Source organism: Mercurialis annua, linkage group LG2, assembly GCF_937616625.2.
Source record: "Mercurialis annua linkage group LG2, ddMerAnnu1.2, whole genome shotgun sequence".
Taxonomy (NCBI): domain Eukaryota; kingdom Viridiplantae; phylum Streptophyta; class Magnoliopsida; order Malpighiales; family Euphorbiaceae; genus Mercurialis; species Mercurialis annua.
This window is the reverse complement of record NC_065571.1, coordinates 45,420,440-45,446,184: the sequence shown is the minus strand read 5'-3', so window position 1 is coordinate 45,446,184 and position 25,745 is coordinate 45,420,440. Positions and strand designations below refer to the sequence as shown.

The window sequence follows — 25,745 nt, the reverse complement described above, 5'->3', positions numbered from 1 at the left end:
CTCCATTATCAATATAAGGGTATAGAAATAACTATTTATATCATAACTAGTTTATATTGATTATTGTAATTTATTTATTTTGTCAATTAGAGCGGAACAGAGGGAATAACAGATATTATATTAGCTCGAAAACTGTAGCAGTTATATTTGTAAAATTCTGGAAAAATCTTAGAACCTCACATAGAACAAAATCTTTATACTACAACATAGACTTTTTGATTGTAAATTTTCATTATCCACCTTTTAAAAATGATAAATTACATAACTATTAGATATGTATAAAATCTTATAATTCTTCAAGAAACTGCAACGATTGATCTCAAATCAGCACTAATGTTTTTTCCGAAATAAAAAAAACCACATCAAAAATCAGCACATATGAAGCTCAAATCAACAAGATATTAATCTAACTAGGAAGCACCCAAGAAACCATCGAAAAACACACGCAAAAACAAGTTAATCTTTATGGTGAGTAAACTATTATTAAAAAAAACGCATAAACATATAAGCGAAAAAGTGAAGAAAAAGTGGATTTTCGGTCTAAGGCCGAAACCCATTCTTTCCCACCTAAAAATCAGGTCTTTTTATTCAAATAACCAACATTTTAATTTGGTTTACTAATATACGAAATACACTTCCATATATCAAAACTACTGTATAAAGAATAAAATTGTCACTTTTATGCGGTTTATATAAATATCCTTTATACAAAACAAACCCTCATAATTTTAATAATTTTCTCTCTCTTCATATTTCTCTCTTAACTCGCCTTTTTCACAACTTCTCCTTCTTTTCAACCATCAGAAATGTTTATTGAATCTATTAGATCAGCATCTTTAGACCTGTTTCTCGCGCCGCCTCCACCGTTTTGCCTTCGTCTCGCCGTCAAAGTTATTTTCTCCGTTTGTTGTTACTGCCAAAGTCATTACCTCCGCTCGTTGTATTTTTTCGTCGTTTTTCTATTTTGATTCCAGATCTGAAATTCATTGTTCTTCTTCTTTTTCTTCAGATCTACAATTTGTTTTTTTATTTACTATTTTTATATAACATTTAATTTTTCATTATAAGACATGTATTAAGATTATATTTAAAGAATATAATACTACTTATCATGTAACATAAAATAATTTTGTGATTTAACGGAATACAATTCTGTTATTTTTGCATTTTTTCTGTGTTTTGTTGTATTTCTGTGTTTTTGTATTTTGCATCGCGATTTTTTTGATGATGGTTGATTTTCTTAATAGTCTTTTTGATTTTATGTTGATATTATGTTAATATTTTTTTAATTTTAATATTGGCAAATAAAATAATATTATTCGTGAAATAAGCTCAAAAAAATAAAAAATAAACTGAGACTAAATAATGATATGTTGACATTGGAAAAAAAAACAAATAATCATGTTGAATTATTGTAATGTTACAGTGTTGATATTGTGTTGATATTATGTCAATAATTAGTTGATTTTAACATTAGCGAAAAAGACCATATTATATATGAAATAAAGTAAAGAAATTAAAATTAAATTGCAATAATGCTGTAAAAATAAAAATTAATGTAAAAAAAGATTAAAAATTTATTGTTGATTTTTGTGTTGATATTAGAATTGACACAAACGTCAACATTCAAAAAAATTAAAATCTAAAAAAGTTAAAAAAAAGTTAAAAAATAATAAAGGCTAATCCTCTGAAAAACCCCTAACATTTCAATCCCCCTTCGTTTGCACCCTCACCTTTCAAAATCCTCAATTTTATCCTTATCACTTTTCATTTTCAATTGCACCCTAAAAGTACTAAATTGACCTATTTTCATTAAAAAGGGTTCAAATGAATACTTTATGTTTCAACAAATATTACAAATAGTACCTAACATTAAAATTTAAATAAAAAAACTATCTCCACTAAATTTCAAAACGTCGGCCACCACCGAAACCTGGGAGTTTCCCGTTGAGTTGAGGTAAGTTTAGCCGCCAACCCCCTTTCTTATATATGGGAAGCTCTTAGGGAAAATTTTTGACCACTCTGCAGTCCCCTGCCGCCACCATGACCCGCTGCCGCCGTCGAAAACTGACTGCTCGTCCGAGACGAAGGAGCAAATTTGCTCCTTCTTAGGGAAGAGAAGGTGCCTGAGAAGGAGCAGCTGCTCCTTCTCAGGCGAGAGAAGGAGCACGAACCTGTTCTTTCTCTCGCCTGAGAAGGAGCAGAGCAGATCTGCTCCTTCTTGGAGGAGGAGGAGGAGGAGCATCTCCTCCTCCGACGGTCGGATTTTGTTGGCGGCGAGTCTCGATTATGGCAGGTTCATCACGACGAACGAATTTTTTCGAAAAAATAAATTTTAATTAAAAAAATAATTTTTAAAATTTATTTAAATTGAATAATAAAAATTTTGCGTACATTAAATAGAAAATATTAATTATTTTAAATATATATCGGAGTCGAAGAAAAGACGAGATCTAGACTGTTCTTCCTTGAAGAACACCTCGATTTTTCATTATTTTGTTTTTTTAAAAATCGTTGAATATTTAATTTTAAAATTTAATTTAATTAATATTGTGGAATTAAAACGGTAAATTTGAATAAAAGTGGATGTGAAATTCAGTAATTTTTAAAATATTTTTAGGGAAGATGGTTTTATTGTTGAAATTGTAACATTGAGGACTATTTAAAGTATTGATTTGAATATAAAGTATTGATTTGAATTTTTTTCTAGTGAAAATAGATCAATTTAGTATTTATAGGGTGCAATTGAAAATAAAGTGTGATAATTGGGTAAAATTGAGGATTTTTAAAGGTGAGGATGCAAACGAAGGGGGATTGAAAGATGGGGGTTTTGCAGGAGATTAGCCAAAAATAAATAAATATATGATAACTATAGAAATATAATGATAAAAAAATTTGAAAATATGAAAAAAGAAATGTTGAAAAATAAGAGTTGTAATATAGAGTAAAGGTTTAGAAAAAATAATGTAAAAAAGAAAAAAAATGTTGAAAAAAAACCGGCATGTCATATAAAAAGCCCTAAAAATCAAGAGGCTGAGAGGTGAGTTTACTAAAACAGAAGATTTGAATAGAAAGATTAGATATTATATAAAAAGTTGTTTAAATTATATTCAAACTTTTCACTTTCAAAATTAATATTTTTTTCAGCTGGATCTAAATTTTCTAAATGCAGTTTGAATTTGAAAGAATAGTACTACTATATATAACGAAAATACAATTTATGGTTTGCTCGCAATTAATAAAAAACGTAAGAAAGTGAATTTAAATGAAATCAATACTTTTTCTATTTCATTTTAAAAGTTTATTTTATATATTTTATACTAATTTTTTATTTATTTTAGTTAATGATAATTTTATAAATTATATTCAAAATACTATTAAATAAAATATATAATATTAAGATCAAATCAAATACTACAAAAAAATGAAAAAAATCATTTTTAAAATAGGATAAGAAATATAAAATTTGCTGTAAATTGAATATTCACCCACCTATTTTCGATTAGGTTAAAACAGCAGCAAATACAAAATAATGAAGAAATAAATGTGATATTTCCTTAGTTTTATAAATATAAAAAATATGTTTATATTAAATAATTTTAAAATATAAAATAATTTTTCTTTATAGTTATAGTTTAAATATTTTACTTAATTTTTTCAATAAAAGAATTTTTATAAATATTAATAATTATATATTAATGTGAATAGTCATAATAAATCTGCAGTTCTAAAGAATTAAATTACTTTAAAATATTAATTTTTTTTATTTTTAGATGACCGTCTCGTTTAAAGAGTTTCATATTTTATTTTGTGGTGAATATTTTATTTTATTCTTCATTTAGTCATATTAAAGATATTTTATAGCAAATTTTATTACCATTAATAGGAGTAAAATATGAAAAAATATGAAAAGATAAAAATAATAATTTTTTTTTTAATTTTAATATAAAATCAAATGGAATTTTTTAAACGGAATAGAAAGAGTATACTATGATTATTTATTTTGCAGAAAATAAAGCGTGTAGACTTTTTCTATATTAGTTTTTATTAAATGAAAATCCGGCATGTGCAAAAGCGGACTTAAAGGCCTTACTCTTTTTATCGAGTCTGTATCATCTCCATACCCTTACCATACCAAACCCTCTCTCTCAATTACTTCAATAATTTGCAGTTTTTTAGGTTCAACTTCAATTCCTCCTCCAACCTTCTTCCGTAAGCTATTTCTTTTCATTTCTCTGCTCTTTAACATACAATTTGAAGTTTTTGTTTCTGATTTTTAGAAATGGACTTTGTTTTTGAACTGATCGCATCTGCTTTTTGAATTTCTATTTGTGTTAATTATCTGTTTTGATTTTATATTTGATTTGGATAGTGACAAACAAATTATTCTATAAAGTCTGGACTGAGAAATCTAAGATATTATTATTAGTAGAAAAATACAAACGCATAGATTGGTAGAATTTGTTTAATGTAAATCACTTTTTGTTTGTCTTATTTTTGTTATCTTCCACAAAAGTACAGATTTAATTCAAAAAAATATGGAGCTTTTGCCTGAGATGATTGGTTGATAATTGAAATAATTAGAGACAAACAAAATAAAAACAGTTAAAAGAATTATTTTTATATTTTTTAAATTAGTAAAGTAAACGAAATGTGGAGCCGCGTGGAAGTAAGTGGAAGCTGGTGTTTGGACAGTTGTGAATAATTAGGGCTGGATTTAGATATTTATTATAATCCCACTCGTTATTTTGAGCGCGTGTATTCACTCTCCTTAATGGAAAATTTTGAATAACTTGTTCTTGTAGGGTCTCACATATGATATTATCTTTATTATTAATATTATTGTTAATTATTTGGTGCTTTTGAACTCAAAATTTGATCCATGATCTGGTGACATTATTCTAAATTAATGATTAAAGTTACTTGTAATTGAAAATTATGTCATCTAATAGTGCATGTGATGTGGTGAGAAACTTTGACTTTTTTCTTTAAGATTATTTAATTTTTAAATTAAATTTTATTATTTAGTATGTTGAATTTGAAATTTCAAATGCATTGTGTGTGTAGCAGGTTAACTAGCAGTGAAGTTTATTCCTGTCTCAGAAACTCCACCAGCTCTTTAAATGGCTTCTCCTATGGTAAGGAATGAATGTTGAACACTCTTGTTGTACTTCATAAAAATTTCGAATCTTTGAAGCGTTTTATTCGATTTCGAACTATGGTAATCTCTATTTAGATTATCAAGTATCAAACATTCGATAACATTTCAATTTGCGATAATGGCGGTTCAAATGCATTTCAATGAATTTATTGCTTAGAGATGAAGCATATGCACCTGAAATCGATCAATACACAACTTTTCCAAGTTTATTTTCACTCTATATACATTTTTGTTGCATATGCTGTTTACTGTTTCAGTGATGCTTTGGAATGCAATTTTGCTATAAGAGCAGCTCTATCATATGCTTTGTTGGAATATCGTGTCAATCTAAAGAGTTAAATAATTTTGTACCTCCTTGATACAGATTCGCTCAAATAAGAATTTCAAGAGGTTGCATTCAACGAAATCGCATTCCTGGTGGTGGGATAGTCACGTCAGTCCCAAAAATTCAAGGTGGCTTGCGGAGAATCTCGAGGGTAAGCAACTCAGTCACCCTGTTTGGCCACCCATCTTCTACTTCTTATTTTGAAAATGTAGGCTGTGACTATAAATCTAGTTTCTTAACCACAAACATTCTATTTGATAAACGAAGTTCTTGCATAACAATAATACATAAAATCTCTAATGGATGTTATATTACACTGCATTTTATAAATCAAGCTTTATGGTAACTAAATATTTGTTAAGGAAATAAGACGGACATTTTCGCAAAGTTTGGAGCCAAATATCATGCTAAATATAAGACATATGAGGCCTATGGTCAGCTTGGTATTCACAATTCTAAGATCTTTGAAGGAGTTGACTACATATAAAATTTAGGCAGCTGTTGGACCGTCCTGTGATGGGTACTTAAAATCATCTTACCCCCACACCAATCATTTTGTCTTAATTAGAAGGACATGGAGTCATGGACTAGTTATGAATCGAGTAGTTTAATATATTGTGGAATACACTCTTTACTGACTTGTATCCAAAAAGATGCTTTTTCTGTTTATTCTGCAATATTAGTTTAAATACTCTCGTATCTAAATTTCTGTTGCCTATATTTTGGGATCTCCATTCACTTTTTTGTTGCCCTGAAAGAGTATTGGTTTAAACTAGCAAAGTAAGGAACCATCATATATTTTTAGTAAATTCATCTACAAAGTAACTTCAAGATGAATTCTGACTAGAAAAACCTGCAAGTGATTGTGGTTGATTAATCCAGTGCTGTTTCAGCTGAAAAAGGCAAAACTATTCTTACATTAATATTGTTTAATAATAATTTTTGTCTGTGAACAAATTGATTTAAAATGCGGAACAAGAAAATGACAAAACGATCTTTGACATCAGAAATGGACCGGAGTGTAAGGCGGATGTTAAAGCTAATCGAAGAAGATGGAGATTCATTTGCTAAAAAAGCTGAGATGTATTATCAGAAGAGGCCGGAATTGGTTTCGCTTGTTGAAGAATTTTACCGCATGTACCGGTCTTTAGCTGAACGTTATGATCATGTGACGGGAGAATTGAGAAAAAATATTCCATCAGACCTCCAATCTCAGAACTCGGGCATTTCTGACGTTAGTTCTGAACCGCCCTCTACATGGCCCTCTCCTGCTCCGGAGCCGAGGCGTAGGTCTGGACATCGAGCTGCTGGTTTTGATTTCTTTCTGGGATCCGGTGGAAGTAGCTCTGATCTTCAGAGAGATGGAGATGAATCATCTACACTAACAGATTCTGAGCCAGAATCTGATGACTCCTCCTCCGTTAACAATTACTCGGTTCTTTTAGGAAATGGTAGCGACAATGCTCTTAGCAGAAAGGTGATTGAATTAGAGATCGAGCTACGTGAAATGAAAGATAGACTCCAGATGCAGCAGGAGGAGAACGTAGATGGTTCATTGAAGGGGGTGAGGAATGATCATTTTGAGGATCTTCTAGGTAGGATCTCAGGATACGAGCAAGAGCTGAAGATTGCTAATCAGAGGATACATCATTATGAAGAAGAAGTGTCGAGATTGACCATTGACCTGCAGAGACATAAATCATTAGAATCCACCAGAGATTTTCAGCATGAATTCGCATCATTACCAGAAGAATACATTCAGAGTGCTGAGAGTGAGATGGAATCCGAGAAAACTCGCGCATCCAAGGTTCAAAAGGATACAGACGGACTGGAAGCTGAAACTCAGGAATTCGATAGCAAAACTAAGGCACTGGCAGAAGAACTTGTAATTATGAAAGAGAAGCTACAGTATGCAGAGAAAGAAATTGCAAGTTTGAAAACTAAGCTTGAGGACAATGGACCATCTGAAAAGGTCAACAAATTGCAGGATCAGCTTGCTCTGGCTCATAAAGACATCAATACATGGAAAAGCAAGCTGAATGCAGAAAAAAGGGAGGTATCTAAACTGCAGGAAAGAATCGCAAGGTTGAAATCTAGTTTATCAGACAGGGATCACGAGAACAGAGAGTTAAAAACAGAAGTATCTGATGCTGAGCAGAAGATTTTTCCTGAAAAAGCACAGATCAAGGCTGAAATATCAAAATTGTTGGAAGAACAGACTAGTTTGAAGGAGCAGGTCAGAGAGCGGGAATCATGTTGCCGTACTTTAGAAGATGAAATTAGAAAGCTACAAACTGAAATGTCAGAAACAGAGGTAAGGCATGACTTCGAGATCAATAACTTAAAGAAAGAAACCAGCGAAAGAGACTATTATATACAAAATTTGAACAAAAACCTCGACGCCTTGAAGTTAGAAAGAGATGAGCTTAATGCACAAGTTACCGCACTTAAAGCAGATGTAGCCTCTAGAAATGATCAGATTGATGAAATGGATAAGCATTTACAGCAATTACATATGGAGCATATGAAGCTCATTGCCGATGCTGAAATGGCGCGTAAATTAGCAGATAAAGTAAATTCGAAAGTTGATGATCTAGAGAAAGAGGTTGAAAGGCAAAAGATGGCGATTGCAGAAGGAGCAGAAGAGAAACGAGAAGCAATTAGGCAATTGTGTTTCTCACTCGAACACTACAGGAACGGATATCATAGTCTTCGACAAGCCTTTATCGGGCACAAGAGAGTTCCTGTTTTGGCATCATAAAATTAGTATGTATACTTTTTGTTCTATTTATTTATGTTTTAGTAATATTTGTGCTTTTAGCACAATAAATCATGGTTTCAGGATTATAAGTTGAGAATATGAATTTTTTGCCTAGACTAGATTCATCACGAACAGTGAATTCCACGATTCATCTGATGGAGTTTGTGTGAGAAAAATATGATGGATCCAGTCTAAGTAAGAAATTTTCATGAGGATTGTTCGAACAGCTAAGTAAGAAATTTTCATGAGGATTGTTCGAACAGCGTCTAAAGTTGAACAACATATTTTCATTCGGCACTACAAATGTATCAATAACCAACAACGAAGTACGTGTTTCTACTATATAGAAGCTCGATAAAATGAAAAATGTCATATAAACAATTCATCCAAGTAGCTCAAATGGTATAAGCGCTGGGCAGCAAATGCCAGGGTCGTGGGTTCAAATCCTCCCACAAACGCTCCCCTTCTCCAATTATCAAAAAAAAAAAAAAACTCAAGCAATGTGCATTACATTAGGGGGCTGCTAACCCTAGAAAAAACATGTTTGAGTCAAGACAATTTCTTAATTAAAATTGTGAACTAAAATATTTAGATTTAAAATTATAATCACATATAAATATGATTAGATAATCACATATTTTCCTATTGGTTATTAAGTTCAATAATCATAATCGCAAACACATAAAATTATATGATAAACGCCATGCATCTCAATTCAAAATAAATAGCAATTTAACATTAGTGATTAACTCTATTGTAGCATTCACAATTTAAAGCTTATTTATGATTTATTTTTTTGAAAGAAAATGGAAATAGTTAAGATGTTTTAAAGATTTTATTTCAAATTATGTTGATCCAAAAACCGGATTTATATTATTAATCTCAGTTAACTTAAAATTAAATTTTAATTGAATGGAATTTAGTGAAGTCTATTTTTAAGAGTACCAAACTGGTTTTTTTGGGAATACTTAAGGCCTTTTTTATTGGGATCCTCTCGAGTTTACATTGAGACTCATCTCAGTCATCTATATACCTTTATAAAATAAATGGGATTCTTACAAAAGTACCTAAAATTTTAAAAGTATTTACAAAAATATTTGTGGACTTTTTCCATTTACAAAAGTGTCGACTGGTTTAAAATTATTTACAAAAATACCAAAAACTTAAAATTATTTACAAAATACGATTTGTATAATGTCGATATAATATTGGTATAATTTTGGTATATTAAAACTATGAATCAGATAATTTAAAAATAGTATTTGCTTTATTATTGGTATAATTCACTATACTTTCATATTATCGATAATAATTTTTCATATATATATTTTTAGTTGATAACATGTACATTTATTTTATATGTATTTTCACTATAGTTGGTATAATTTCAGTATATTGTAAAGTTTTATTTTTTAGTATACGATGTGTAATGTTGGTGTAATTTTTATTTAATATTAATAAACTTTCAGTATATTTTAATGTGTATACTCTTGATATATTATTGGTATAATTTTAGTATATTATCAGTTTAATTTTTACTATACGATTTGATGTAATTTTGGTAAAACTTTTATTTAATATTAATAAAATTATGTTCTGATGTGTATAATGTTGATATAATGTTGGTATATCTTTAGTTTATGAATATATTGACACTATACCAATAATATACACCGTATGTTTGTAATTATTTTTTTATTTTTTGCTATTTTTGTAAATATTTTTAAATCAATTAAGATTTTTGTAAATGAAAAAAATCAACAAATATTTTTTTAATTTTTTAATGGAATTTCCTCAAAATAAAAAGATGTGTTAACTATTTTATGAGTAAAAGGATCAAATTATTCTCTAAACTTGGCACGAAGTATCAAATAAGTCCAATCTCACAATACCGGATCAAAGGACTCCAGAACTATGCAAAACCGGATAGGTTTCACCCTCTTAATCAAAAAAGAGAGTGGAATAGCCCAATTTTAAAAATTAACACTAATTAATCTTAATTAAAATACTAATTAATCCTTTTTAATTTAAAATCTAATTAACATAAAATTGAAGGTTTTTTCTATCTTTGTCTCTTATTAAATTTAATTACTCTCATTATTAATTAAATTTTCCTAATTAACAACTAACCCTAAATAGTTATCCTAATCCATCTTCTTCTTTCACAATAACTTTCGGCTACCCCACCACCACCGCCCGAAAACTCCGCCTACCCCACCACCGTCAGACCTAGACCCAATGGGTCGGAAAAGGCAGACCTAAACGGGTCTGCCGTTTATTTACACGGCAGACCCATGTTTCCTAGGCAGACTCCATCTGGGTCTGCCGTCTCTGAGGCAGACCCAGAAGAGTCTGCTGAGGTGGCCGGTGGGAGCGATGGCGGCGGAATAGCGGCAGATAGGTGGCTGGTTGGAGAAGAAGAAGTTATGAAGTTTAGAATTTCTAATGTTAACCATCTAAAACCACCTAAAGCCATCTAAAATAGGAGAGTTCATTCTCTAAGGTGAAAGTGGAGAAGGGGGTATTAATACATTTTTATATAGTTATGGAGTGATTTGATCCACTTTCGTGAAATTGAGCGTATTTGATCCTTCGTGTCAAGTTCAGGGGTTTTTTTTGAACCATCACTCACTATTTTATATTGCAAACTTTAGTTATGGCCTATGGGAGAGTGGTCCTTCATAAATTGTTGGACTTGGCTTCGTCTCTCATTCTCTCAAGCTCAAGCTATTTCAAATTTCTTGTGTCAAATATATTTAATTGTCCATCTCTATAGTTTATTTCATTGACAAAGCATATACTCCTCCGTCCGATAAAAAAAAAAACAAGACACCTTTTTATCCCATAAAAAATTAATAATCATATTTATTGATAATTTAAAATAAAAATATCAAATTACCCTCATAATTTTATTGCATAAACATTAAATGTAGTAACTTTATAATATTTCACTCTTAAAAACTTTAAAAGAGCATTATAGAAATATTTGAATATATCAACCATAAATAATGAGTTTTTTAATTCTTGCAAAACCACTATTTTTTTTTAATGGGATGAAGGGAATAAATATAAATGCAGTTCACCAACCATACAACATTTGCAAAACAAATCAATGGTCAATAAAATAAAAAACTATTAGAATTGGACAGTTCCACATTGTTGCACAACAGAATTCTCCCTTTAACAGCTTGCATTTGTTAAAAAACAAACGGGCTCTAATATCAATTAAATTCATATTATGTTTCACAAAGTATACGTTTTGACTCAAGACATGTGAGATTTTTTTTTCTTTTTTGAAGAAATATGTCTCAAGATAATTTTGAAGAAATATCTCGAGATAGTCGAATACAAACATTGGCAAGTCAGGCATCACAGCAGCTAAAACGACAGTTTCCACTGGAACACTTGTGATATACAAAATATTCACAATCTACAAAAACCAGTACTACGAGTCCTATCATTCAGACTGTCCAGAAAAAAACCGGTAACTAAATCATAGATGCAGCTCGGCGATCATATTAGAATAAACTCGCAAGAACTTTGTGATCTTCAATGCGTAAAATATACACCTACACATGCACCTTTTGTAAATTAGTATAACCTGCAAAATGAGGCACGTAACACTCTACTTACCAAAATATAGAAATAAGAGAGATGTTTAATCTCATCAATTCCGCATGAAAAGAAACGAAACAGTATCACTGACCGTAAGGAATTCTCTTTACACCGAACTGGTACCAGCAACGGATGTTGTCAATCATCCCAAGCACTATCTGCTGCACCTATTCCTTTGACGCTTGAAGAGGAGATCATAAACCTATACTTATCTTCAATGTTAATTGATGCGGGTGTCACAATCTTCGACACACCATTCCTGGTTTCCTTCTGTGTAGTCGCTGCTTCTCGTTCTTTCCTTCTTGCAGTCTATTATTTGAGAAGTATTACTTTCAAAAGTATGGCAAGAGACTAAAAAATAGCCAATGGGTTGAACCCGGGAATTTAAGATGACTAACATTGGTTTGCAGGGAAGAGAGACATAGAGCGCACAGTGTAAAATGAAAGGAAATTAATGTATTTGAGTATATAAAATGAATAAACCCTACCTTCCCAGTTGCAAAAGCGGAATTATCCCCCGATTCAATAGCAGCTCTTGCTTTGTTTATTTGTGCCACCAGGAACTTGAGTGAGGAAATACAACAGTCAATACTGGTACAAACAAATATAGGAATTCAAGAGAACATTAGAAATAAAGTAGAAACAAGGGGAGAAGATACCATATCACGGTCAGTGTAGAACGATGTAGCTTGGCCAGCCGACCCTGCACGGCCTGTCCTTCCAACACGGTGTATATAATCTTCCATTGTCTATAATTCAGGCATCCATAACTGAAGCTTCAGGTTCTATTCAGAAACACATTTTAATAGCAACTGAAATGTATAGGCTATTGAGAACATCCATTGGAGTATGACCACAAGCTGAGGTTTAGACCATACCATCATAACATAATTTAGGCCATACCATCATAACGTAACCCAAGATAATGCTTCTATTTTCTAGCAGTGATATCACAAGATTTGCACTTCACAAACCAAGTAATATTCCCAAGCTTTCCCACACAAGTAAATATGAGAAAAAAAACACCCTTCGCACTGATTTTTATGGATTTCATAACAAATTCAGCACAAAACAAGTTTCTGCGGTAAATACCTTTGGAAGATCCAGGTTAATGACATGAGTGACTCCTGTAACATCTAATCCACGAGAAGCAACATCAGTGGCAACCTGCATACTAATGGCCCGTCAATAGATAAAGTACAATTAACAGAAACAGGGTAAGGATCATGGCATGGACCTGCTAAACATTGTTTCATGCTAGGCACTTGGTTTTGTCTAGTTATATAATAATTGACTACAAAGCCCAAAAGGTAAAACACAATCAGATGTACAAAGATAAGGGGGTGCAATGAAGATGACCTCCTAAAAAAGGTACAGCTTGAATCTAAAATTCGGGTAACTAGAACAAGAACATATAAAACGAGGGAGCCTATTTGCCTCTGGATTTTTTCAAATCGAGTTTCAAATACGGACGATGACGTCAGTATGCTACTAAATGTTGAAGAGAATTCAAGGGTAGAGGATGGATGCTGTGGTGTCTGTCAAATTACTCTTAAAGTAGTAAGATCACAATGAGATCGATAAAATTTACACTCTAGTATGTTTATGCATGACAGTGGCTTATAAGGACCTTAAAAACATGTATTAAATCACATCAGCAATAAAATTTCAATTACCAAAATGTTAGTTGAACCACTCCTAAAATCATGCAAAGCAGCCTCCCGTTCATTCTGACTACGACCACCATGAAGTGCAACTGCCCGTAAACCTTGTGCCACCAAAGCTTCAGTAACTTCATCACACCTTGCCTGGTTGCAAACACAAGTATTTCGAATGAAGACTAAAGGTTTTAGAAAACATATACTATCTGTTATATATATATATATATACAAGGTATCAAATATGCAATACCCAATAGCCCCCAATATGCTTCGCCATCTATTTTACTATGTCAAAGAAAATAAAGTACTAAAACAACAAGAGTTTGCAGCATGACCAACCATAGAGAGAACATCTTAATAATGTTGCATATGCATCATAACCAAACCTTCCTGTGCCAAGCATTCAACTTTACTTTGTCTATTACTTTTCCTTTTTCAGGAATTGGTTGAGAAAAACATTAGACAAATTCATCCACCATTCATTGCGAGTTTTCCCAAAAATCGGTGATAGTTTTACATAAAACTCAGTTATTCTTTATTTTTCATAAAACTCAGTTATTTTTATTTTTCATGGGTAACTAGGTGATGCACTTGATGAAACAAACATAATAAAATAATGCGAGACAAAAATGCAGTCAGCTTACCTTTCTTTCCACAAACACAACAGTCAAGCCAGATCTTTCTGCCTGAGATGCATCCTTTACAAGTAAATCTAGAAGGCGATCAATCTACACCACATTAAATAAAGTCAAATTCTGCTATCAAATCCACATATAATGATAATGTTAGTTGAAGAAATTACAGATGTAATTTGAAAGAGTGCATCACTTAATCAAGAGTCAAATCAGCCGGATAAAACATATAAATCCAAATGAAACAGGGAAAAGAACATTGTGTGTCTACGCATTTGCACATACGCGTTGCCCCTCCTTCAAATCAGCAGGTTTCATCTCCCAATTTCACATCAGGTCATACTTCTCAACCCACACTGGGTCATATTACTCAATCCCAAGCAGGGAATGATCCGCCGCCAGCTTCAACAAGTTGTCCAGCTCAACTCACGACGAGCTGCCTTCACAAAAGCAGCTACAACCCACCTATGCCAAATCATCCAGATCCTACCATATATCATACTCATCTAGTATCCCCTACATTCTCATTGCCAGGCTATATCAGACCAAAGATATATATCTCTGTAGCAAAAAGCAGTCTTCTATCTGAGGTATCTATTGGGATTGTCCTTTTTCAGAAAACTACTGTCTGTCTCAATTCAAAGCACTGCAGCAGTGAATAGCCAAAGATGGATTGAATCATGCAAACAAATCACAAACTATAAATACATTCAACTTGCACACCCTTCATACACCATAAAAATAGCTATATGCCTCAATAACAAACTGACTGAATTAAGAACTTCCCACACCATGTGCAGAGCAAAACAAATTTTAGAATTACACTATGAGATTTACCTTCTCACTTTCAGTCACCTTCACTAAGCTTTGCAGGACATTTGATGTTGGGCCACTCAATTTTCCAACCATGACTTGCACAGGGTTAGTTAAGTAATCCTGAAGTTGAATAAAACACGGACAAAATTATGCACATATTCTCTATGATAAGCTGACTCAAAGAGTTGTAGGTATGTAAGAGCTTATATTCTTAAAAAAGCAATACAAAAAAATAATTGGTCATGAAAACAAGAAAGAGTATGATTGCATTTATCTGGTACCAGGCTTATAATGCTCTTGCACCTATCCTACAGCTACGAAAGTGAAAGTAGGGTGTGCATTCGGTTAAATCGAACCGAACTGAAAGTTTCCCCTTTTTCAAACCGAACCAAAATCCAGAAGTGTAATTTTTAAACTGAATCTGTCGGTTTTTCGGTTCAGTTCAATTATTTTTGGTTCATTGTACATCAAAACTTAACTGAAATTTTTTATGTCCAAAAACAAACTGAACAGAAAAGCTGATTTATTATTATAATATCCAACAGAATGTTGGTTCGGTTCGGTTTAGGTTGGTTTTTGCACAGCCCTGAGAGAAAGAATGTAAAGCACCAAGTAAATTACAGCAACAGCACTCCTCAAACCCCACAGAATATGTGATCCGCATATAAATTTTAACTGTGATCGTATCAGTCCAATCATAATGTAATACAGACTAATTTCTTCATAGCAAAAAGATTTAGCTAATCAAAGAAATTATTGCATAGTTACAGGAAACATGAGCAATAAACATACATTTCAAAAACCCCAATTTAAAAGTTTATGAAGGAAAAAACAAATTATTCCGAAGATAATTGAAGATAACTAGAGGAAGGAAAGAAAATACTCCAAGAGATTTGTATTACTAGATGACTCTGACCTTCATATGAGGCATTGACTTGTCAAGCCGTGAATTAAAGGTTAAAACAAAAAAAATCAAAATAAATAATGGCAATAACAATAATAAACTAAATGAAAGTTATAGAAGACAACAACTATGTATTCTGCTAACTACATTTATTCAGATTGATTAGTATTTGTGACAATCCAGTAAAAGATTCAGTTGGGATAATTGCTATGCCACAGCAAAGCAGCACATATGTATCAGTCTTCAATCTTCAAAGTTTCCCATTTTTCTCTATAGAGAAAATAGTGCCTTGCATGTAACACAATTTGAAACACAAATGAAAACTAGTCCAAAGTCTAACCTGCGCTAGTGTCTCAATCTCCTCTGGCATAGTGGCACTGAAGAGCAAAGTTTGATGTCTTTTTGGGAGGTTATGCAGTACCTAAAACAATATCAAACTGCATTATTTTCTTTCAAGTTACACCCTTCAGCAAACTACAACTTTCATGTAATAAAAGAGCACAAATGAACCAATCATCAAAATTCAGCCTACACTATGACTGCCTTGGACATCATATCCTGTTTCAAAAATTCTGTTGTCAATTTTGCATTCGTACTTTGGTTCTTTCAGTAATTCATTGTTTAGAACAATTTGCAACAGTTAAATTCAATCCTTGCAAATGAAGTCTTTGAAGACAAAAAAAATGTTTTAAGTCTTATTTTAGCAACTGTGAGCTTTCCATGATATTCAACCACAGAAATGAAATTGATTTATATTCTAGCATTCGAACAAAGTAAGAAGACAAGCTTTCCCAGATTTTTGAGTTTTAAACATTTTTCGTATACAATGTTTCAGTTCGAAAAAAATACATGAGTCGGCTTCATCTTCATTGCCTTGAAGTCCGTACAAGTGAAAAATTATTTCATATCATTAAATGCAAAATAAGGTTTAACACCGATCGATATGTACAATTGGACATGAAAAGTCAAAAACCAAATTACAGCACTAAATTGCAGCATTCAAATTTTATATACCTCTCTAATCTGTGGTTCAAATCCCATGTCAAGCATTCTGTCCGCTTCATCCAGAACTATGAATGAAATTCTAGAGAGAGACGTGTTTCCTTGTTGCAAATGGTCAATTAATCTTCCAGGAGTAGCAACAACTATATCCACTCCTCCTCGTAGCTCAGACCTCTATTACCGCGGCCATAAAGAAAAACCAATAAAATAGGTACATGTATTAATTATTTTAAAATCAAATCAATAAATTTATAGTCATATGTTACCATATTACATTAAGAAAATAGAGGATGAACTAGCAGAATAATTTTCTTTCCGTGATTTAATTCTTAGGACTGTAGATTTTCAGTAAAACTACCAAACTTGACTACAATGCTCTCGTTATGCCTAATCCTTTCTAGATAACCACCTAAAGAAGAAACCATGTGCAGCACCAGGTTTATATTTTGCCATGTTAGTTATAAATTCAATCGACCGTGAAAAAACAAAAACACCATCAATAGTTTCTTTAAATTGGTACTTGCCTGGTCAGAAATGTTCGTTCCGCCGACAACTATTGCACTTCTGAAAGAGTCAAGAGATCTGCTAAAACATTTTACCTGCAATTAAATGACAATTATACTCAACAAGCTGACATATTCAATAGAATCACAGCTTATAATCACAGTTCCAGTACTGGAAACACGCACAAAAAGTATAAATAATACCAGAAAAGCAGTTGTAATCTTAGTTAGATAAAAGTTGCACATCAAACCTCCTTTTCAATTTGTTGAGCGAGCTCTCTAGTAGGAGCTAGCACTAATGCCAAAGGCCCATCACCACGCTGAACAGGAGGCTGAGCCAAACAGTGCTGCAAAATTTAAATAATAATCTTATTAAACAATGTAAGGAAAATAACTAAACATTCATAGATCATTTTAAAGAATAACGACAAAACACCTGTATCATAGGAATGGTAAACGCAGCGGTCTTTCCACTACCAGTTTCGGCACAACCTAGCAGGTCCCTCCCACTAAGAGCAACAGTCATTGCCTGAGCCTGAATTGAAGTCGGCCTAGTATATCCATGATACACAATATCCTTCATAATGCTTTCATTCAAACACTAACAAACATAAACAATAAACATTAGTATTGCGAATAGGTTCACCAAAAACTAATCACATTCTATAGCACAAACGGATAAAATTACCATATCCTCAAAGGATTCAATTGGCGCAGGAGCTATAGAAGAACCGGGAGCAACTGTAACTTTGACATTAAGTCGAGCTCGAATATCTTCAATCTGATAACAGTATTCAAATACATTATCACATTCGTAAATAAATTAAATAAAACAGATTATAAAATAAAACCTCAAAATCCAAATATCTACAAACAGCTAAACTAAAAGTAAAACATAAATCTAAAGCTGCTAAAATTAATTAAAAAAAAAACTCGAAATCAGAAAAATGAACATAGAAGCGAGGGAAGTAAACCTGCTGCGAGGTGAAGCGAAGAACGCGTTCGGAGGGGTTCCAGGGAGGGGAAACAACGTCGGGAAGAGACAATGTTCTCGGAGACGAGAAGAGAGCGGCGGAGGCGGCGTGGCGGGAGGCGGTGGATAGAGAATGAGTGAGAGAGTGATCATTAGCTAGGGTTAGGGAAGAAGAAGGGAGAGCAATGGTGGTTGTAATTGAGGAGTCTCTGAGGTGTGGAGGTACGTACGACATCGTTTTGGAGCTGAGAGTGTAACAGTTTTGGGGTTGTTGATACGATAGAGTGTAGAAGTAGTAGAGAGTAAAAATGAGGAGGCGAGGTGAGAAGGAAGAAAATGAAAAACAGATAATGATGTGTGTATACTGTGTAACTAACTTATACCTTAGACCCTATGTACTTTCTAATATATCACACGCTAATGGAGTAGTGATTTAGATGGTAAAGGTCGATATTATAAATAGAATGAATAAATGATCACTTTCACCCCGAACTTGCGTCAAAGTATCAAAAAAGTCCAAAGTTGGAAAACCGGATCACTTATACCCTGAACTTGTGTAAACCGGCTCAAAAAGACCCCTTTGCTGACGTGGCACCTTAATTGGAGAGTGAGATTTAAATTAATCATATCTTACACTAATTAATTATAATCAGCACTAATTAATCAAATTTCACGAGGAGCTCTGCTCCTCCGATGAGGAGCATAGCCTCCTCGTTAGGAGCTCTGCTTCTCATCTAAGGAGCAGAAGCTCCTCGGTTCCGGCGAGGAGGAGCTCCTCCTCGCCGGAAAACATTTTTTTAAATATAAAAATAAATAAAAATGTAAAATATACAATAAAGTCTTTATATTTTTAAATACTATTAATAAAATAAATAAAGTTTTAAATTAAATTATTAATTTGAAAGTCTTATATGTTAATTTTAAAGTTTTATATGTTAATTTAAAAAAATTAAAAAAATTTAAGCACCATTTTAACCTTTTTTTTGGTTAAAACCACTTTGAAAAGAAAACCACTATCTAAAACCGGAGAGTGTAACTCACTCTCTGAGGTGAGAGTGGGGAGGGGTGTTTTTGAGCCGAAATACGCAAGTTTAGGGTATAAGTGATCCTATTTTCCAGTTTTGGACTTTTTTGATACTTTGACGCAAGTTTAGGGGTGAAAGTGATCCTTTGTTCTAAATAGAATATTAGACTTTTTCTTTTTTCAAAAGTAGAACTACACTAAGTTAGACGTTAGCAGGGGTTCACGTAATTATTCATTTAGTTTAGAAACAGCCAACTGGCTGTCAGAGAGAGGGTCGGACCCTTGCCCTCTGGAAATGCATAGTGAGAGTAGCCCACTGGACTATACCTCACATGCAAATAGAATAGTAGATTGAATTTGTTAATTTAAATTAATTTTTACTAATATTTGTACTGAATTTTGTTATATTAGTGAAGTAATTTCCTACTACACTATTTCTTATTTCCTATTTTATTTATAATTTTATATTACTTTTTTGTTCTTGTTTATGTAACCTTTTTTTTACGAAAAATACCTACTTCTATTTCGAATTTTCACAAATATTTTTTTTCACTTTTTAATGATTTATTTTTTTTTATAAAAAAAAATTGATATTTTTTTTATTTTTTTATTATGCTTTTTAGTGTAACTATATTGTATTATAATATATCTATTGTGTTTTTTTAATGTAACTATAGTGTTTTTATAGTGTAATAATAGTGTGTATATAGTGTATCTATAATATTTTTATAGTGTTTTTATACCATAAAAACACCGCAAATACATCATAAACATTACAAATGCACCATAGATATATTAGAAAAACGGCATAAATACACCGAAAAACACCAGAAATACATTATAAGTAAATATATTATAAAAACACTGCAAATACACCATCAATTAATCGTTCTTTACAAAATCAGTAGCATTAAAATAAATAAACAAATCTATAAATAAGAGAAAGACAAAATAATTATATGAATAATGGAAAAAATTTATAAACAAAAAATTATAGATCTACAATAATTTATTTACAAAATGTTTAAATCATCATAAAAAATCTAAAAATTACAAAAAATCTAAAAACGATGTCGAGAAATTTATAGCGCAAACGGAAGAGAACAGAAGAGACAAACAGAAAAGCGATCGGAAGAGACGAGAAACTCATCGGAAGTAGACGAACGGAAACGAGAATAGAAATGCGAAAAAGAGGAGACGAACGGAAACATAACCGGAAGAGACAACCGGAAAGTCAAATGGAAAAGAAGAAAAAAAGAGAAAATTTTGAAAGAAAAAGAGAGAAGAAAGAGAAAATAGAGTGTGACTATGTAAAATTTTAACCTAAAATAAGATAAGTCTCCTATATATATAATATGTATTTTTGTAAATATGTTTATTATTAGTGTATAATGGAAAATTATAGAAAGTTGGTGTAAAAAGTGATAAATACTTTTCAAAATAGTGTATTTGACAAATAATCCCTATATTACTATGTAATTTTAATTTTTTATTCATTTTAATATCATCTGTGATATTAGGATTATTCTTTTACAAGAGTGTATTAAAATTTTTATTTATTATAATTATTGTTTAATATTAGATTGTTGATAATACTTGAGGAAGGAGGTCAAATGCTGCTTCAAATAAGTCTTAAGCGTAGGGAAGCTGTCATTCTTGCATGTTTCTTGGATAGATGGTAAAACTTTTGTTGACTTATATGTTGATATTTCTTGTGAAGGTGTTGATATCTCTGAGGATGTTATTGTTGATGATTTGTTGAGGAGGGATAGAGAAAAATGGTATAATCCAGTGACTGATAATGCAATAAAAGTCAGGAGAACAATTAAAGAGGAGTATTGTATTTTGAAGGAGAGAGAAGACAATAAAACCTATAAATGTAGTAAGCTAGGTACATTTTTTGTTAAACGTTTTAATCTCATTTATGAAAAAAATTTGATGATGTTTTCTGGTGGAAAATGATTTAGGGCTCTTGATGTATTCAAAACAAGTTTTATTATATGGTTGGCCATTAAATTGAAGTTCAAGACCAAAAACAAATTAAAGAATTTGAAATATGTTTTTTTGTTTTTTCAAAGATTTAATTCCTAAAAAAATCACGAACTTTACACGAAATTTCATTTTAATCATGACCTTTAAAAGTTGCCATTTAAAGGCACGAACTTTTATTTTGTTTCAAATCTATCATTTCAGTGTATTTTTTTTTTGATATAGTGAAAATTTTGGATTAAACCAATAGCAGAAGTTGACCCTAAGATATGAGAGTTTTTAGGGCCAGGTGACTTCGGAAAAGAGGTCCTTATGCGTACCCTGTTATGGAAAGCAGGGACCCGTAGAGAAAGAAGGCTTTTCTAAGATAAAATGACTTCGAGAATGGAGGGTTCGAAAAAAATATATGTATATTTTGTTGATGAGAGAATGAAATGAACCCATGAAAGATAATTTTTTTCAACTGTAGCTTTTCTAATAATATTTACATAAAGATGATGCAGGCCTATATGAATAATATGAATGTGAAAATTTAAGGAGAGAATAGTCTTGGCCAAGTAAAAATTAAGGTTAATTGCAAATTAAATTACGAATTTTACCCTAATTTACAATTATAAAATATCAGTAATTAACTTTCATTTTTTGGTAAATTGGTCCACCAACCTAAACATACACTAACGTAGACAATGTAATATACCGCCATATGTCGTCGTATGATTTTTCTTTATATCAATTGCTAAAAACGAAAGTTGGTTACGGATAGTGGCAAGTTTTAAAATTCGTGTTGTAATTGTAAAGTAGTGTAAAGTTCGTGATTTAATTTGCAATTAACACTAAAAATTAAAAGGAAAAAATATTCTGGCAATAAATAAAATTATTTTTTCTTATTTGATATCTACCAACTATGAAGGGGTTGGAATAGGGTGACTTTTGTGAGTAGGTAGTAACCAGCGGCATGATTATAGCGGACATTCGCCAAGATATGATTTTGAACATGTTTTTTAGAAGAAAAAAAAATAATTTTGAGATTTTTATCATGTATCAAAATTGGCAAGTCCTATTGTAGTTAGGACAGTGTAAAAAGCAAAATGAACAAAGGGTCAACGCGCGCTCTAAACTTGTGTCACAGGATCACCTAATCCAATTTGTACTTTTTTGAACAAATAACCCCAAAACTCTTCATTTTCGGGTCAAGTAACTCCATAATTGTATTTTTAAAACGCGTAAAATATAAATCGGAGGTGAGGGATGCAAAAAAAAAATTAGATACTTCCCTAATTGTTGTGATAAATTTATCCTAAATCTTTGTTTTTTAAAATAAAAATATAAATTATGGATTATTTGATCCAAAAATGAAGAGTTTTAGGGTTAGTTTCTCAAAAAAGTATAAATTGGATTATATGACCTTGTGTCACAAGTTCAGGAGGTGCGTTGACCCTTTGTTCAAAGCAAAATTTATGTATCGCTTGCTATTTGTTTTACTCTGTGTTAAGTTGTTTATAGCTGTGATTTAGACATAAAATTAAATTTTTTATGGTTTGTTGGGCTTGGTTGAATTACCTGGTGTTCTCTTAGACCTAATTTTATGGTGGTTATGGAATTTGGACTAAAATAAAATTTTAGGTTCTTATAATAAAAAAAAAAATTAATTTGACTTTTTGTATTTAAATAAAAAAAAATAAGTACAATTAATTATATATTATTAACAAATTCACCAAAAATATCAAAAAAAGAACACCTACAATCTACACAAATACCATTCAGCCAATCTATATTCTTTGGCCCCCACTTTTTTAGTTAGGGATCGGGTAACCTATTCAAAAAATTCCTCCTATTTCCACATTCTTCTAAAAAATTCTCCTCCCAAATTATTATCATTCTTGCATGAAAAAAAAAAAAAACTTCACTTCAATACCTTTCCAATAAGAAATGGACACACACGTGGATGACATCAATAATAACCATAAATTTTAACTAAAAACATATAGTAACAGTTACATTAAACACATAATAGATATAAAATGCATATATTATACATATAAAAACATAAATTTTCACAAACTATTAATATAAAGTAAAAATGAACTAAAACTATAGAAAACATCTATTATACATAAATGATATATATACCGAAAAAATTTCACAAATTATTATGTAAAAATTAAAATAATCTAACATTTAAAATATATATATATTGTACATAAATGATACACATATATCAGACATTTCAAAAACAACTATATAAATAATTTTTGATCAAAAAGATTAAACAAACACAAACTACATAGACTACAATTGAAAAATAAAATTATCTTAATCAAACGAATTAGTTCTTCAATATGTATGATTTTCTAATCTTTCTTTATTTTCAAGGACCGAATCATAAATTAAGCGCTTTGTTTTCACATCAAGACATGAGCTACTTTTTCCTTGAGTTTAACATCACCAGATACATTTTCTTTTGAAATATAGAATTGGCTAATAATCACCGACGGTCCTCGACTTTTACCCTAACCTTCCGTAAACCCCCCAACCTTTCAAAAGCTTCTCTAAACCCCCCAACCTTTGTGGCGGCGCCATTCACGGCCCTTATAGACGAAACTACCCTTTTGGTTTTGGCGGCTGTCCTTTTTTTTGGAAAAAAAAAATAGTGGCGCCACATGTTAATTGACACGTCATTTAACGTCAAAACAAAATTGAAACACCCAAAATACCCCCTAAAAAATTAAACCAAATCAAATTTACTTAATCAAACCCAACCCACGGTCAATCCGCCCGCCAACCCGAACCACTCACCGCACCCGCCGCCGACCACCACCCGCCGCCGACCCATCGGAATCTGTTCTCCAAGAACAGATCTGAAATCTGTTCTTGGAGAACAAATACACATCTGTTCTCCAAGAACAGATGTGCAGAAGACGAGCTGATGCTCGTCTTCTCAGATCTGAGAAGACGACGAGCTTGGTCGTTTTCTCACCTGAGAAGATGACCGGAGGCGGGTTCGGTTGTGGCGGTTCGGTTTCGATAATTCAATGGTTTGAATGGGTTGATTTGCTTTGATTTTTTATTTTTGTTTTAATTAAATTTTAATAGTTGTAAGGGTGTTTTGGGTTTTTCAATTTTTTTTAGATATTTTGCCACATGTCAGATGACACGTGGCGCCGTCTTTTTTTTTTTTAGAATTGTAGCCGCCAAAAAAAGACGGCGCTTAGGGGTATTTTCGTCTATAAGGGCCGTGAATGGCGCCGCCACAAAGGTTGGGGGGTTTAGGGAAGCTTTTGAAAGGTTGGAGGGTTTACGGAAGGTTAGGGTAAAAGTCGAGGACCGTCGGTGATTATTAGCCGAATTGGCACCACTTTCCTCAACATTTTTATCCATTTTTTTAACTAATTGGCCTTTCATTTTTGCTAGTTCAACAAACTCAGTTTTTTTTGATGGAGTTGATCTTGTAGATACAAACATGTTGCTATTTATAAACTTAATACAATAAATTTGAAAAATGAAGAGCCACTAAACCAAAACAAAAGTTAAAATTACAATGAAAATGAATATGGTTTAGAATATAATAGCAAAGTGTGAATGATTAAACCTTAATTTGAAGGAGAGAAAGAAACTATGGGAGAGAGAAGAGAGCAGTTAATGAATTAAAGAAGTAAGGTCAAAATGGTAATTAGAAAAGAAATTTGCTAGAGAAAAGGGTTACCGGGTATTAGAAATATTGGTGGGAGTAATTAATTATTAATTAGTGAGAATGTGACTGTCACGACCCAAAATCATGAGTCGCAAACGGCGCTAGGGAATGGGAGTGGTAGCTACAAAACCCGTAGCAAGCCTAAAACTACTATAAATTTTTTCGCAAATTAAATCATATTTTATATATCACAATAATATCAAAATACGCACGACCCCTGTTTGAAAAATACATCAGAGTTAAAGCGTTTTACAAAATAGAGTCTGTTTCTCTAAACTACTGCGGACTTGTTAGAATGAGAACCAGGTCTCATGACTCGTACTACTTCCGAGAATTAAAACTTCGGAAGCTTCATTCTCCAAATCGTACCTAACTCAACCTGTAAAAATTGGAGTAACAATGGGGTCAGTATAAAACTGAGTGAATACACATAATTACAAGTAATATTACATAAAGGGTGAAAACGTTTGAAAACTTCTTTATGTAGAAAATATTCTTTTTGGATCATACTTCATATGATATTACTTCCAAACATACTTTTAAACATATAAGTATTCATATAGTCGCCCGTATATGAAAATACGCGACTTTATGAATATTAGCAAGTAATTAAAGTGTACTCACAGAACACGCTTATCCAAAAACACTTCGGGGCTTAGACACGTCAAGCTTCCCGAGCTCTTTGTCC

The 25,745-nt window shown here is 32.0% G+C and overlaps 2 protein-coding genes across 4 annotated transcripts; one reads left to right on the top strand and one right to left on the bottom strand.

The window, feature by feature from the left end:
- The first annotated feature begins 4,078 nt into the window (after positions 1-4,078).
- LOC126669989 (protein NETWORKED 4B) lies at positions 4,079-8,361 on the top strand. Of its 2 annotated transcripts, none has more exons than XM_050363640.2 (4): positions 4,079-4,212; positions 5,071-5,138; positions 5,526-5,637; positions 6,494-8,361. In XM_050363640.2, the coding sequence occupies exons 2-4, from the start codon at positions 5,124-5,126 to the stop codon at positions 8,245-8,247; spliced, it is 1,881 nt and encodes a 626-aa protein (XP_050219597.1). In that variant the 5' UTR covers positions 4,079-4,212; positions 5,071-5,123; the 3' UTR covers positions 8,248-8,361. The 2 variants fall into 2 exon arrangements, with proteins under 2 accessions (XP_050219597.1, XP_050219598.1); XM_050363641.2 differs by having other exon boundaries at positions 4,090-4,212; positions 5,068-5,138.
- Positions 8,362-11,616: 3,255 nt separating this feature from the next.
- LOC126668249 (ATP-dependent RNA helicase DBP2-like) lies at positions 11,617-18,735 on the bottom strand. 2 transcript variants are annotated; one of them, XM_050361456.1, is made up of 15 exons: positions 18,355-18,735; positions 18,069-18,161; positions 17,817-17,981; positions 17,632-17,727; positions 17,402-17,476; positions 16,890-17,051; positions 16,216-16,296; positions 14,993-15,091; positions 14,168-14,251; positions 13,539-13,670; positions 12,955-13,029; positions 12,522-12,611; positions 12,351-12,425; positions 11,954-12,171; positions 11,617-11,816 (listed from the first exon to the last, which is right to left on the bottom strand). In XM_050361456.1, exons 1-14 carry the CDS (start codon positions 18,586-18,588, stop codon positions 12,001-12,003), a joined length of 1,632 nt encoding a protein of 543 aa, XP_050217413.1. In that variant the 5' UTR covers positions 18,589-18,735; the 3' UTR covers positions 11,617-11,816; positions 11,954-12,000. The 2 variants fall into 2 exon arrangements, with proteins under 2 accessions (XP_050217413.1, XP_050217412.1); XM_050361455.2 differs by having other exon boundaries at positions 11,617-11,848; positions 18,355-18,729.
- Positions 18,736-25,745: the final 7,010 nt, after the last annotated feature.

Bases quoted from the DNA above. Each gene is read 5' to 3' on its own strand.
- LOC126669989 (XM_050363640.2), top strand. The intron at 5,638-6,493 runs GTAAGCAACTCA...CTTTGACATCAG, and splicing joins GCTTGCGGAGAATCTCGAGG to AAATGGACCGGAGTGTAAGG.
- LOC126668249 (XM_050361456.1), bottom strand. From the start codon at position 18,588: ATGTCGTACGTACCTCCACACCTCAGAGACTCCTCAATTACAACCACC. The intron at 17,982-18,068 runs GTAATTTTATCC...TATGTTTGTTAG, and splicing joins TTGAATCCTTTGAGGATATG to TGTTTGAATGAAAGCATTAT. The intron at 12,612-12,954 runs GTATTTACCGCA...CCTGAATTATAG, and splicing joins TTAACCTGGATCTTCCAAAG to ACAATGGAAGATTATATACA.